Raw genomic sequence first — 14,698 nt, 5'->3', positions numbered from 1 at the left:
AAGAAAAAAAAAACCTTTTTTTTAGGAAGTAGTTTGGGACATTTATCACATTTTAAAAACATTTTATACACATAAAAAAAATGTCTTATTGCATAAATGATCTGTGAAACATATTAGCCATGAAAATATTTGAAGAGTTCATTTGCAAAAACAGATAACTCCACCTTTATTTTTATCTTGTTCATTGTTCCTCACTGTGTATATTTATTGTTGCACCAACCCACCAGAACAAATGCCTCGTATTGTGCAAACTACACCTGGCAATAAATCTGCTTCTGATCCTGATTCACAAACCTCCTGAAAACACATTTTTTCCATCGTCGACCTGAGACAACATCAATCACACTTAAGTTATCTCTATTGTTGTCATTTCCACTGAGTCAGATCCACTCAACTTCAGTTTGATATTATCTCAAGAAAACAACAAAAAAATTCTGAAAATCTACAAAAATGGAGTTATCTGTTTTGGTAAATGAATTCATTTGTTATTATTTATGCTAGCCGTGCTAGCAGGTTGTTAGCCTGCACCAGCTGTTTCTAAGCTAAATGCTAACAGGACATAACAGGCAGATGTTCACCACGTTTGCTTCCAAGTGAAAAAAAACAAAACAAAAACACAAATTGCAGCAGCTTCTGATGGGAATGTTATTAGTTTTTATTTTTTTTGTCATCAACCAAAGTACTGTACACATTTAAAGTTTGAAATGATAGAAGCAAAGTTATTAAAACTGGACCTGAGGGAGGCGATGTGGTCTGTGGTGCTGCATGAAGCTCAAGTCCACCCGCATCACTCTGATATCTCCTTTAGTTTTCAGCTAAACGTGAGCACACGGGGACGACATTTTTTGGCAACTCTTTCTTCCGTTCATGCTTCGGTAATAACTGTTTGCTTGCGTAGCCTGCATCACGATACAAATGTGTTTGTAGCTTTGCTGTTGAAACATTGAAAGCTGCAAAATATTCACTGTGAGGACAGATCTGACCACAAACAGCCACTTGGCACATCTGCTGGTAAAAAGCTGAACCCCTGCACACTCATTAAGTGTTGTTTAGCCCTCCTGTGATCATAGTTTAAACGAAATATCGAACTGATTTCTCCTGTTTTGTTCACTCTGTTGACAGCAGTGCATGTGTATTTAACAACAGAGACAGAACTTTATACTTTATACTGCAGTGAAGCTCAACAGCACCACAGACGGCCTCCTCCAGAATCATCACAGCTCCCACAGCAAACGATTTCAACGAGAAACTGCGCGAATGAGCCGAATTCGATGGAATAAAGTGCCAGCACAAAGCGGAGAGTCTAACACAAACTGTTTACATCTTTAACTTACGCCCGTCCCATCCTCAGGAAACATGGAAGCCTATACAAACTGTACAAACAACGAAACAAATAAAATCAGGTGCAAAGAAATAAAATATAGAAATTCATCGCATGGATCTTCTAACGCAGCGGCCTCCAACCACCGGGCCAGTTTGGTACCAGGGCGCACAGAAAGAATAAAAACGTTATTTTTGGAATATATAATTTCCGGCAAAGTCTGCGAGGTGCTTTATTTTGAAAAATGACGAGCTCATCTTCCCGTCAGTTAAACGGTTACTCTAACCGCTGCCCAAAAGAATTTTTAAGAAAAGTTTTCTGGAGAGCTTCTTTGAAAAGAAGGAGAGACTCGATGCTAAGACCAAAGAAGAATACACATTTAGCAATAAGAAGTAATTTCATTCGCTTTCGTTTTAATAGAAAAAAATGCTTATTATTTTTGATGCGACCGGTCCGTAAACAATCGTCTTGCTTGGTTGGGGACCGCTGCTCTAACACACTGACTCCTGCGCTCGCTCACAAACAACTAACACGTAGAAAAAGGCAACAAAGAAAGTGAACATTCAAAGATCACTGAGAAAACACTTGTTCGTATTATTGGCGTATCTGTGTACAAAGAGGTGAGAATAAACCGTCAGTTAATCTGCCTGCAAGCCGAAAGCAGAGAGTTTTCACTGGAGTGCAGCTACACGAAGATAAGAAACCGATTATCACCAGAGTTTTTGTTGCTCATAATCTTCTTAGGATCAATAAATAATATGAAATCATGTAGTTTCTGTATCAGAGCTTTTGTTATAAATGAGCAGAAATCCATACTGGGAAAGATTTGTCACAAGACGCTGTCAGAAGAACGTTACAGTAAGTGAAGGAGCCAAACTTAAAACACCTTCTGTTCATCTTTCAGGAACCGGGGACACGATCAGGCGAACATTTGAATAGAAGCCTATTCTGAGCTGGACATGAATCAAAAATAATCTCCCACCTTTGTTTCTTCAAAATCTGCTTTTCTGTTTAATAGACTGAAGACGGTGAGGCTTGTCTCGGGTCAAACAGCAGATCAGAGTGTGTTTGTGTGAACTCTGTGATCTTTGGATAGAGTCCTGCACCCCGGCCGGGCCCGCTCCGTTATCTGGGCCGGTGGTTGGCCAGCAGGAAGTCTTTGTCCTTGCAGGTGAGGCAGAGTTTGAGGTTCCTCAGGGAGCCGCCGGCAGAATAAAAGGCCCAGACGCCCATCAGGAACAAGACGACGTAGGTGGGAACCAGGCTGGCGACGTACTCGGGGTTCTGGAAGGTCTGCAGATCCAGAAATCAACACCAAATGTTTAGTGAATGTAGATTATTGTCTCCACCTTGTCTTGTGAGATTGTTTCCTGATTAGCTGATTGTTCGTCTGTTAGATTTCCAAAAAGTGACTAAAAAACTAAAGGGGAGCTCAAGATGATGTTTCGTTGAGCAAGAGTCCAAAACCCCAAAATATTCTGTTTACAATCACATAAAACGGAAAAAAGCAACAAATCGTTTATGGTCTGTTAAAGATTTGTCCTTTTATGTCTTATTGCTGTCGCACAGCCTTGAGAAACAGTCACCTTGCATTTCACTGCACATGACGTATGAGCATGTGACAAATTAAAACTCTTGCATCTTGAAATTTTAAGAGTCTGAAAGCAGAGAATTTGGATTCGTCTTGCTTGAAAAACCATCAAAATGATGATAGCTTCTATCATATGAACACAACTTGCTTCTGAGCTTCGCCTATCTCCGGTGTGATTTTCTTTACCCCTTCTAGCTCCACATGGGCAACACTCACCAGGCAGGACACGAGCAGGTGGCTGATGACGACGGCGGCGACGGCCCACCAGCGCTGCTTCTCGCAGGCGTCGAAGAAGACGACGCCCCAGAACATGTGGAGCAGGATGATGGCCATCGTCATGAAGGCTGAAAGAGGGAAGCGATGAAGAAAAGGCAGCGTTACAGGCAAGAATGTGTGAATTTCATCATTTCGTTTCCTGGATTTCTCGTGAAGTCTTCCAACAACCATCCACAGAGGATCGTTATACATTAAGCAAAGATTCAGATCGTTTTAAATTGAACTATTTTAAATATTTGGAACAATTATGGTCAAAATAAACCATTTCTAAGTGTTTTTTTAGCTAATTTCTCAACATCCTCTCACAACCTCCACTTTTAGAACCCCTGAACTAAGCTACAGATAAAAAATGGAGGAGGACACAGGAAGCTGGTATGAATGACGCAGCAGAAACTTGGAAGTTTTCAGAAATGTTTGCTGTCATTACCTGAAGACAGAAAGTAGTGCTGCGAGTCTCCGTGGATCCCGACGGTTCCTGGACCCACAGAGTCGGCCAGGATGTTTACCACGGAGAACGCGCCGCTCATGAAGCCGAAGCCGAGGCCAGAAACTGAAACAAGATTCAAGGAGGATTGTTGTCATATGAATATAAACACATATGGTTTATTGTTTTGTTTTTTATGTCTCTATATTAAATACTCAGTGAGCTTTTGAATTGCCCCCAGAGGACAAACAAAGTTATTTGAATTCAACAGAAAACCAGAAAGTTGCGCTGTACAACAACATTCTCACTTTGACGATCCTTCTTAAGCAACAGACACAACCTAAGAGAAACTACAGCGGTTCTAAATAAGTAAACACACCTAAACACCTGACAGCAGCAAGTAAACCTCGGTTTACAACACAAATAGTTATCGTACAAAACAATAACCAATGCCAATGCTAGTCGCCACAATAATGATTTAAGGCCATAAGCCACAAGAAGCTCCAGCTTAGAAGTTAGAAAGATGTGCTAAAGATAATACGGACATAGATGCAGCGTTTATTTTTCCAAATAAGTACAAATGTTGATCACAACTTCAATAATCAAACTTTATGTGTTCACTATCAAAATTTGTGCATAGGTGACATGTTTGTAGTAAAACAGACTTTCTGACGCCATCTTTTGTTAGATCCTCTGGTAAATGTTCCTATCTGTCATTCAGACCAAATATGCACTTTTTCATCATTAAATACTTTTCTTTTTTTTAAACATATTTTTGGGGCTTTTAGCCTTTATTGTAGAGCAGTAGAGACAGACAGGAAAAGGGGGGAGAAGAATGGGGAGAGACCAGCAGCAAAGGGTCGTGACCGCGAGTCGAACCCACGACCACTGCGTCGGGGAACCAAAGCCCCTGTTCACGGGTCGCCCGTTCAACGAGGTAAACTATAGGGGCGCCCATTAAATACATTTCTAAACTGGAAGCCCATCAGCAGTTGTTTTCTTAGACCTCTAAAAAGCTCCTCTAAAATCACAAGCAAATCTGAGGCATCAGTGGCTTTGAAAGAAAGAACACCAGCCAATATACTCGATCAGATTTTTGTAAATATGCAAGACGTCAAAAGACAGCTAGCGGTGAGTGAGATGTGAAGTGCAGACTAACGGTACCGTAGGCCAGCTGCCGTATGGAGATCGGCATGGTTTCCTCCTGACTGAGAGTGAGGAGGCCTTCGTTCGCTTTCCTGCGGGAAAACACACACAAACAGCGTCAGAGTTTTAGTTTCACTGTGTGCTGTAAACAAAAACAAGGAGAGGAAATATACATTTCAGCGAGTGGAAGATGATCCGAGCTGCAACAATACAAGGCTTTAAAAAGTTCACACTAAAAGGTGGAAACTAGGACAGCTGGAGCACGTACACAAGGCGGGGCGGGATTATGATGATGAACTGGTTCAGAGTTCAGTTTCTGATGTTACATGAAAGCTGATATATGACTTAAAGTTAGATTTTTTTTTAAGTCTCAAATTGAAAAATTGATAATTGCAAAAAAGTCCACCTGATTTGTGAAATATTAAAAAGTAAAACAGTTATTATTTGACTTCTAAAAAACTAAGTCCTGGTGTAAATAGATTATTTAATTTCAACAATTCAGGTTTGTGTGTTTGTACAATGCAAAGAAAATGTCTAAATGTTGTGTTTCCTCTGCTCTTAAAAGTGAGAAATCGTTCTCTGGAGGCACAACAGTAATGTTTGCATGAAAACCCTTGTATGTGTTTTGGCTGTCAAACACAACACATGACGTTGTGAAAGGATGGAGAGTAACTTTAAGCATATGGAGTTTGTAGTAAAGGGTCTAAAAACAGTGGAATGATCTTTTGTGGAAGCACCAGTACAGCAGTTAACTTAAAGATCAACACTAAGTTCGTCTGAAATCCTGTTTTCCATTAACATTCTTGAGATACAGGATTCATCTTCGTCCTTTACTTGTTTCAGCATCCTCAGTAAATCCCAGTTAGTTTTATATTAATTTTACTGCAGAATAAGTATCAGATTATTAACCTTCACTGGCCCCTAGTGGCTGCTGATCCTCAGTAACGTTAGTTTTGTAACCATTCCATATTAAACCCTCATTTTAAAATGGTTTATGGTGCGTACATAAATAAAAATACAGCAGATTTCTTTAATGTGTTGCTGTTGCATGCAGTGCACAAAGGAAACTGGGCTGGGAAGACAACTTCAAATAACCAAATACAGTCATGACTTGATAATCCGACACCACATGTAAAACCTTTAATGTCGGATAGCGAGGCTGTCGGATTGTCAAGACGGAGGTCGAGATACAAGGAGGGCTTGATGCTTGAACAGCCACTTCCACCCCGGGGGAGTGATCTGACGGGGTGGAAGTGGCCGGAACGCACAGGCAGGACTTGGCTGCTGATGCCAGTTTAGCTAGTGTTCACAGTTCTGTTTCCACCATTGGTGGCGGCGGGGGATAGAATACCACCACAGCCATGGTGATTATGTTGTAAGGGCTTCATGACAATATTCATATAATATCATCCAGTCAGTGCAGGAAACAGAGACAAAGCTGAAGCTGCCTGTTAAACACTGTGTCACCGACTTACTTGAGCAGCTTGTAGTAGGCGAAGCGGAAGGTTTCCTGCAGCAGGACGGACAGAACCACACCGAAGATGAGCAAACCTTTCTGCTGCGCAGCGCTTTCCTTATTACTGATCTGAACCGAGATGAACCAAACCATGGAGGACAGCAGCAGCGACACCAGCCAGAAGAACGCTCTGAAAGGTGGAAAAACATACATTCATCCAGCAAAATAATAAGACTTCTGTTTTTTCCAAGTAAAACAAGGCTTATTCATTTTTATATCACATTTTCAAACAAAACTGTGAACGTTAGGCCTGTCAGACATCATCTGTCGATCACTGTTAATGTCCGGCTGATATCACTTCAATTTAAAGCGTTTATCAGCTGCTACCTATAATGATGTAAATATCACTGTGCATCCCCAAAACATCCCATCTAAAAGTTTCCATATACTAAGCTGGAACACCTGAGTTTCAGTTAAAATAAAAGAATATAAATAAATCATTCAGACAAACAGACACAATGTTAATGAAAAGTCAGATGAGTCGATTCAAGAAGCTCACTCATCAAACTTCTTGTTTCTTTAAACCACAACTCTCTAAATTAGACACTAATTAAATTAAACCACAAATAACCCACATATTATACATAATAACAAGCTGGTCAGGTCAGTTATGATAACTTTACATTGAGAAACACTTGCAGCTTAAGGGTCTGTCTGTTGTAGTGACTCTGTAAAGTTCACTGATGCCAAAAATACAACAAGATGGATTTTTTTTTTCTTTCATTTAATTTAAAGCAGTTCTACAGCTTCTGGTGTTGTAGATACACAGGAGGTACAAGATTTAAAACCTTTTAAACCGGGGTGTTATTCTCTTCATGTTCCAAAGACAGTTTTCTGTCACCTCCAGCTCTCTGAATTTAATTATTTAGCGTTTAAGAATATCAGGCAACACAAATTGAAAACTTAACTTTTGTTGCAAAGGCACAGAAATCCCAGGCAGAATTTATGTATTTGACAAAAAAATGTATCAGTTGATACAAGGGATTTAGTGATATGTGCAGATGTCTGTTTGTTTTTAATTCAAAATGTCAAAGCAGCTATAAAACTACTTATGTAGACAGGCACATTTACGTTTAAACAGCCTATTTTAAAGTGATGTGTGAACACAATCTGTGCAACCCAGTAAACCCTCAGTGTCAGACCTGCCTTGTTCTATTATCAGACACAATAAGACGTGCATCCGTATTTGCTAATTATTTTAACATCACTTTTCCTTGTCTCATGTGGTTTCGGAATAAACACAAGTAAAGCCAGCACATTAACTGGCTGGAAAGCTAAGAAACGCCACTCAGTCTATGGCTAAACGGGAAGTTAGCATTGTTTGAAAGGTTAATATCAGAGCAAGTTTGGACTGTAAAGCTGGATATTATCGTCTGTATGTGTTGGAAACGTGTGTATATGGAAGTCTGAACACCTCAGACTGTGTTGTTACACGTAGAAAGACAGCATAAAAGCAGGATGTTGGAAAAATGGAAGTTACCAGCAACATCAGAGCTAGCTAACGGAGCGGACGGCTAGCCAGCTAGCAAGTAAGCTAGCTCAGGTAAATACTGGGTTTTGACTACCTAAACGCGGCAGTGGAGTCTGTGTCGCCCTGACATGGTCGCAATAAGTCACCTGTCACCTGCCACGATAATTAAAATGTTAAATTCTCACCCTGCTATCAGGAAAATGACCCTCAGCGGCTCCCGGGCGATGGTAAACAGGAACAGCGCGATGGCAGGGCCGAAGGCGATGAAAGTGCAGCCGAAAAACACCGCCGCCGTCATTTTGGAGCCAGAGCCTGAATTAACACCGGTTCTTTATGTTCCAGGTTCTCAAGACTGGTGCTTAGCGAGCACCATAAACTGTATACGAGAGATGGACGAAGCAACTAGACCCATAAACTGTATAAGAAAGATGGACGTAGCAGCCGTATGATCGCAGGGCATTCCTGACGTCATGTGTCATGTGACTAACCTCCTCCCAAAAACTTTATTGCAACGTGAAACAATTACAATGAAAAGACACAAACTGCATGTGGTTATCCATCCATTCATTATATATACACTGCTTCATCCTCACTAGGGTCGCGGGGGGCTGGAGTCTATCCCAGCTGACTGTGAAGGCAGGGGACACCCTGGACAGGTCACCAGTCTATCACAGGGCTACACTTAGAGACAAACAACCAAGCACACTCACATTCACACCTACGGACAATTTAGAATCACTGTGTGGGAGGAAGCCGGAGAACCCAGAGAGAACCCACGCTGCACGGGGAGAACATGCAAACTCCACGCAGAAAGATTCTGGTGCCCCCACCGGGACGCGAACCAGCAACCTTCTTGCTGCGAGGCAACAGTGCTAACCAACTGCGCCACCCTGCAGCCCACATGTGGTTATATACATACATAATATACAGCATTTTTTTTTTTTAAATGAATAGATCTAATATATCACAGCCTGTTTTACTTTTTTTTTAATGTATAGGTATCATTAGGTCCAGGAAGTCCAATGTGAGGGACAGAATAATGTGTTTAAAGGCCAACCAGACACAAACCATTGCATAGAACAGGGGTCTCCAGTCCTGGTCCTCGAGAGCTACAGTCCTGCATGTTTTAGATGTTTCCCTCTTTCAATGATCAGGACCGTTATCAGGCTTCTGCAGAGCTTGATGATGAGCTGATCATTTGAATCAAGTGTGTTGGAAGAGGGAAACATCTAGAACATGCAGGATTGTGGCTCTCTAGGACCAGGATTGGACACCCCTGTTGCAGCAGAACTTTCTTCCTGTATGATAATGTGTTGTTTGTGGGGACACTCAAGACCCGGCTGCATTTAAAGTGCTCCAGTCAGTGTGAACAACAGCATTTTCTAAATGACTGGCTTTATTTAACACCTGATTCTTTGTTTAAATTGACTGTCATACAGGTATTTATGAAGCGTGACAGAAGTCTCTGATGCCCATTGCTGGTTAAACCCCCACCATGCTGTCTGCTTGCTGTACAAAAGTGCTTGTGACCACCTCCTCGAGTCGCAACGAAGCACCACGGCTATTCTGCGATACACTTTCTGACATGAATGTTCTTTATCTTTTGCCTGAAACACGCATAAATGTGCTTGAAGTGTGTATTATCTAAGAAAATGGTAGCACATGAAGACTTGGTATTGGCAGATATTGAATATTATATGACTGGGATTGGATCGAGGACAAAAGAACTTGGGACATTCCTATTTTTAAACTTTATTTTACTCCATTTTTGCATTTCTGTTCATTGTTACCACGTGTAGACATGAAGTGACTTAATTTTGATAGACCATGTGAATCATTTCCTATTTCTTTGTTTACCCAGTTGTTGGCATTAAACACATACAAATGATTCATCATTTGCACAGCCTAACAACAGTGTGGGCTCACAGAACAGACAGAAACAAACGCTGCTGATCAACAGCAGAACAACACGTTGACATTTAAGCCTCTGTCTCAAACATCTTCTTCCTGCCGTCCATCCCGGACTTGTCTTCGATGGTCTTCCTCCAGTCGCCCGTCTGCTTCTCCTGAGAAAAACAAGAGTGTTTGTGGAATTGAATGATTTTCTGTCTTTTCTGCTGCTGATGTTGTTTCCTCTTTAAAGATCTATTTTACTGTTAGAGGCCTTCAGGTGAATATCATTACGTTTTTCCGTGTCTACAACATCACGTGAAGCACCCACCTCCTCCTTCACCTCCTTCTTAACCTGCTTCAGGTTTGCTCTCAGGTCCAAGGACACTTTATGTTTGGAGCCCAGCAGGGCGGCCAGCATGGCGTCGGCCGACATCCGCACCCTCTTCAGGGCCGGTTTCTTAAACTTCCCCTTCAGATCCTGAACCATCACCTTCAGGTCATCGATCTGACAGAGAAGACGCTCAGATGTGTGAATATCTGAAAACCTATTATAAAGGCACTGATAGTCTTGAAATAAAAATGTGTAGGCTTGTAAATGTTTGTGCTCTTTGTTGTTAAAAGTGGAGTGAAGGAGTTCATGTATAAAACATTCAGTCTTTAAACTGTCGGTGCTTGAAGCTCCATTAAAGAGAAGACGGACTTTTAAAAGACGTACCTCCTTGTTGGATTTTGTCACTTTGATCGCCGTGTCGTATCGCTCCTCGTCCACCAAATCAATCTGCTTGTGAAGTTTCCGACAGAGCTCCTGGTGTCGTAGAAACACAGGAGGGATGAGATTTAAACTGTGAATTAAAACTTTTTGAACAGTTGATCCGTCCTCTGAACATGTTACTGATATTACAACGACAGCTCTTTTCACCTCCAACTCTCCATGTTTAATTATTTTAAGTTTTTATATTATTAAGTTTGTGAATATAGCACCTAATGCAAATTTAAGCAGCACTAACTCCAGAAAGGGTTTAGATGTTCCATGGCCTTTCAAAATAAAATGAAATGAATGAAATGAAAAATACTTTATTTATCCCAGAAGGGAAATTCAATAATAATAAAAGCTGTATTCACTGATTTTTCTTTCATGTTTTTTCACTTTTAGTCTTTAACAAATTCTGTGGAGAAGATCTGACTTAGCCTCAATAAATGATGCTTTATTCAGACTAAATACTTCACTGTGCACCAGCTAGTTGCTGACTTTGTCATTTGATGCTGTTAATTCAGGAAACAGTGATTTTAAAAAAAGGAAGTTTACGCTGCTGCATGAAAACAATAATGATGAAAATGGTGAGACCAAACCAAGACATTCAAATGAAGTAATTTGTCTGTTGTTACTTTAAAACTGATTTATGAACACAGCTTTGAATGAATCACTTTACACAGCTTCACTGCTGGTCGTAATTATTTCTTCATACCTTTATTTTAGGTTTTAATCCACATTTGATTTAACATGACTGAAAGATGATTTGCTGATTTTTATATCAAACACTGAAAAGAAGCATAAAGATGTAAATAAGCTGCTTTTCAACAACCTGAGGTGGGAGCTTCTGGATTTTTTTCTTTCTTTCTTGACCCTGACAGCTGAACAGTACGAGGACGAGACTAAACAGAGTCACAAGAACTACATTTAGAAGTGGAGGAATCAGTGAAAAGTGTCTCCAGTAGACTTTACTGGTCAGTGCCAGTTAAAGCATCAAACAAACAAAAAGCAACAAAAACGACATTGTGACTGTGCTTATTTTCACAATAAGAGCCACTATGAGATGTTTGTTGTTCTCATGTGCTAAAAAAAAAGGAAAAAAAAGATGTGTTATATTAAAATAATAACATGTGCAGATAGAACAAGTGCAGTAGAACAAACTTATTTACCTTAAAGTCTGAACTACAGTTGAAACGCCTGCTGAGGTGAACAGCAGCCGTGTGTGAAGTGCGTCCAGGTGTTGGAGGTTTACCTGCAGGTCCTGTGTGCAGCCAGCAGGGATGAACAGCCGGGGGCAGCGCTCGTCTATGTACTTCATCTTCTCCCTCTCAGTGTCCTGAGCCTCCTCCTCCAGCATCGACTGGCCGATCTGCAGCAGCAGACTCTGAGAGGAAGAGGAGCGTCAGACCTTCGTCATCTGAACCACAGTCAGGATGACGGCCATGTTTGATCAGGTGGGCAAAACCTGACTTCTGTTAAACATTTGGCTTCCTGTCAGTTTTATTGTTTAGTTTTATGTGTTTGATTCTATTTTAGCTTATTTTTAGTTTTCTACACTGGAAAACATTTCTTTTAATTGTGTAAATACTGTTCCCAGAATACCAGAAAAAAGTCCTCATTTACATTTTATCCTTAAAAAAAATGGTCAAAACTGTAAATAATGGGCAAAATATGTATATTAAGAATTTAAAAATTGTTATTATTTTTTTATTTTATTTTATTTTTACAGATTTTCCCTGTTTTGTAAAATTACAGAAAAAATGACATGTTGGATGTAATGCCCACATCAGAAAATCTGTGTTTTTACAAACGGTCATTTGTTCTTTTACAATGTTTGACAATAAAATTACACTTTTTTTTTTTTTTAACTGTATGTAAAGAAGTTAAGAAAGAAAGAAAGAAAGAAAGAAAGAAAGAAAGAAAGAAAGAAAGAAAGAAGTCTTTATTTTACAGACATTTGCCATCATTTGATAAAATTACACAGTTTTATTTCAAGAAGAAAAACATTATTTTACTGATATATTTTGTTATTTGATTCGTCATTTTTAACACATTGTTTCTGACTCCATCGCTGCCACATTTCATCCCTACTTTTTTTTTCTTCTTTTCTTTTCCGGGATGTTTGTCGACTAACACAGTACTTAATGCACTGGATATTACTGTTTAATTTCTTAGGAGAAGCACATTTTATATTTATGCTCATATTGTTCTACTTATATTTCTACTTTTAGGACATATTTTTCTACTCATGTTTATATTTTTAGGTTATGTTTTCAATTTAAGTTCATATATTTTGTACTTTTTCTGACTTTAACAGAAGTCATTTCCCCTCGAGGATCAGTAAAGTATTTCTGAGTCTGATTCTGAACACTTATGCAGAAGTGAATTTGTGTTGACGATAACATTTCAGTTCTTACTCTACCTTGAGGTGATTCCTCCGGCTCAGCGACATCTTCTTCCTTCAGGGAGGAACAAACAAGGAGGAAAATGTGACTTAAGTATTTCTGTGAATCCTGTAAATGCAGAAATGTTTTAGTGAAATCAGAACTTACTCTGCCATCCTGCCTGCAGCTGATTCCTGCCAAGAAGGGAGATGAATGGAAATACCGAAGCTTTCTGGTCTCTTTATAGATGATGGTGTGTGTGTGTGTGTGTGTGTGTGTGTGTGTGTGTGTGTTTTAACCACCAGTTGTCTCTGTCAGCAGACCAAGGGGTCAGCGGCAGCAGCTGAACCAGGGACAAACGCTTCAGGAATTTTCTTCTGGAAGCATCTTTGGGCGTTGAGGATCCACACAGCTTTTGTTCAACTGTAAAAAAAAAAGTTTCCATAAAGAACAGTAAAAAATAAAAATAAATGACTATGCCAGAAAAACACCTGTGGAATACTATAACACTCAAAAACTACAAAAAAAAAAACTGTGAAAATAATGAGAAATATCTGTAAAATTTTGATACTATAAGCTGATTTAAATACAATATTTACAATCCCAAATTGTAAAAGAACAAATTACCATTTGTAAAAATCTAGACTTTTGATGATGACATTATTTACAGCTTTATTTATTTTATTTTTAATCGCTAACATGTCAATTAATCCCTTTTTCTTTTCTTTTATTTTACAGTCAACATGTAAATTATTACCTTTGTTGTGTGATTTTACTTTTATGTCACATTGTTTTCCCAAATAACAACAAATATCAGTAAAGTGATTATATTTTTAGTTGATTTAAATACAGTAAAACAATTTAATTTTATAGTAAAACAATGAGCTACCAAAAGTAAAAATGCTGATTTACAGTTTTGGTCCTTTTTTTTGTCTTTAATCAGCTAATTCGTACTTTTTTCGGTGACTTGACCAGATATTATGCGTAATTCAACAAAACAGGAAAAATATTTGAAACAGTTAAAAGATGATTCACCGTTTTCACTCCTTAATATGCAAAATCGTTCTTTCAAATAACAACTATCTGTAAAATAGTGTGTGTGTTTTTTTTTTGTTTTGTTTTTTTTTGTAATTTTACAAACTACAGATTTTTCATGCAGACATTATTCACTGTGGGGTTCTTTTTAGGTTAACGTGTCAAAGTGATTTAATTATCTAATATCTGTATTTTAACAAAAAAAATGAAAAACTGTAAAATACCATTAAATACAAAAAGAAACCCAGAAATAAACTGTTTTAAAACATTAATGTTGTACAGTTTAGGTTTATCTAAATGGGTAAATTTTAATATTCTATGTTTTTACGATTGTCAACAAATTCCATGAAAAGACCAAAACCAACAACAGCTGAATGCTTCTAGTTAGTTTTCTGTGTATTTAATACGTGTGCAGTTCTTCTGTTGTCCAGCGTCTGTTTAAAACACACCAGTGACATAATTAATGAATAAAACACTGCAGTTTATTTTTACTCTTCCTTCACACAGCGACCTGCTGCTGCAAACAGTCAGCGGAGCAGCAAATGTGTATTAATCCGCGGCTGAAAATAGTCCCCACGCATTCCCAGCCACATTCCACTCACCTTATTTAAACCAGTAGGAACTCTGGAGGACATCACAGAGTTGTCTTCCACACCAGAGTCAGATTACTTCAGGGGTAAAATCTTTCATAGAGTAGTTTCATGTCAACTCTTCATTGGCCATCTGCTCTGATTTGATTGATCTTTTAAAAAAATTACTAGAAACTATGGATATTTAAAATACTCTCCAAGATACATGTTTTTAAATTGCAGGTTGTCTCACATTTCTACACCTTAATCCTCACTATGGGGGGCTGGAGTCTATCCCAGCTGACTCAGGGTGAAGGCAGG

At 39.1% G+C, this 14,698-nt stretch overlaps 2 protein-coding genes across 2 annotated transcripts; both read right to left on the bottom strand.

Moving 5' to 3' along the window:
* Nucleotides 1–631: 631 nt before the first annotated feature.
* Nucleotides 632–8,216, bottom strand: aph1b (APH1B gamma secretase subunit). The gene is made up of 6 exons (XM_008296890.1): nucleotides 7,931–8,216; nucleotides 6,234–6,404; nucleotides 4,777–4,850; nucleotides 3,616–3,738; nucleotides 3,129–3,256; nucleotides 632–2,614 (listed from the first exon to the last, which is right to left on the bottom strand). Exons 1-6 carry the CDS (start codon nucleotides 8,041–8,043, stop codon nucleotides 2,447–2,449), a joined length of 777 nt encoding a protein of 258 aa, XP_008295112.1. The 5' UTR covers nucleotides 8,044–8,216; the 3' UTR covers nucleotides 632–2,446.
* Nucleotides 8,217–9,481: 1,265 nt separating this feature from the next.
* On the bottom strand, nucleotides 9,482–12,996 carry LOC103368489 (troponin I, fast skeletal muscle-like). Its single transcript, XM_008296889.1, has 6 exons — nucleotides 12,942–12,996; nucleotides 12,812–12,848; nucleotides 11,642–11,773; nucleotides 10,354–10,443; nucleotides 9,967–10,143; nucleotides 9,482–9,811 (listed from the first exon to the last, which is right to left on the bottom strand). The coding sequence occupies exons 1-6, from the start codon at nucleotides 12,947–12,949 to the stop codon at nucleotides 9,725–9,727; spliced, it is 531 nt and encodes a 176-aa protein (XP_008295111.1). The 5' UTR covers nucleotides 12,950–12,996; the 3' UTR covers nucleotides 9,482–9,724.
* Between the last annotated feature and the right edge of the window lie 1,702 nt (nucleotides 12,997–14,698).

This window comes from Stegastes partitus, unplaced genomic scaffold (genome assembly GCF_000690725.1).
Source record: "Stegastes partitus isolate 25-593 unplaced genomic scaffold, Stegastes_partitus-1.0.2 Scaffold1161, whole genome shotgun sequence".
NCBI lineage: Eukaryota > Metazoa > Chordata > Actinopteri > Pomacentridae > Stegastes > Stegastes partitus.
The sequence above is the reverse complement of the archived record's forward strand: the minus strand, read 5'-3'. Positions and strand labels throughout refer to the sequence as shown.

Coding starts and splice junctions, on each gene's coding strand:
- aph1b (XM_008296890.1), bottom strand. CDS start 8,043: ATGACGGCGGCGGTGTTTTTCGGCTGCACTTTCATCGCCTTCGGCCCT. Junction 6,405..7,930: donor GTCATTTTCCTGATAGCAGG/GTGAGAATTTAA, acceptor TCCACCTTTCAG/AGCGTTCTTCTGGCTGGTGT. Junction 3,257..3,615: donor GCACTACTTTCTGTCTTCAG/GTAATGACAGCA, acceptor TCCCTCTTTCAG/CCTTCATGACGATGGCCATC.
- LOC103368489 (XM_008296889.1), bottom strand. Junction 10,444..11,641: donor GCTGCACACAGGACCTGCAG/GTAAACCTCCAA, acceptor CTACGACACCAG/GAGCTCTGTCGGAAACTTCA. Junction 10,144..10,353: donor TGACAAAATCCAACAAGGAG/GTACGTCTTTTA, acceptor CTTCTCTGTCAG/ATCGATGACCTGAAGGTGAT.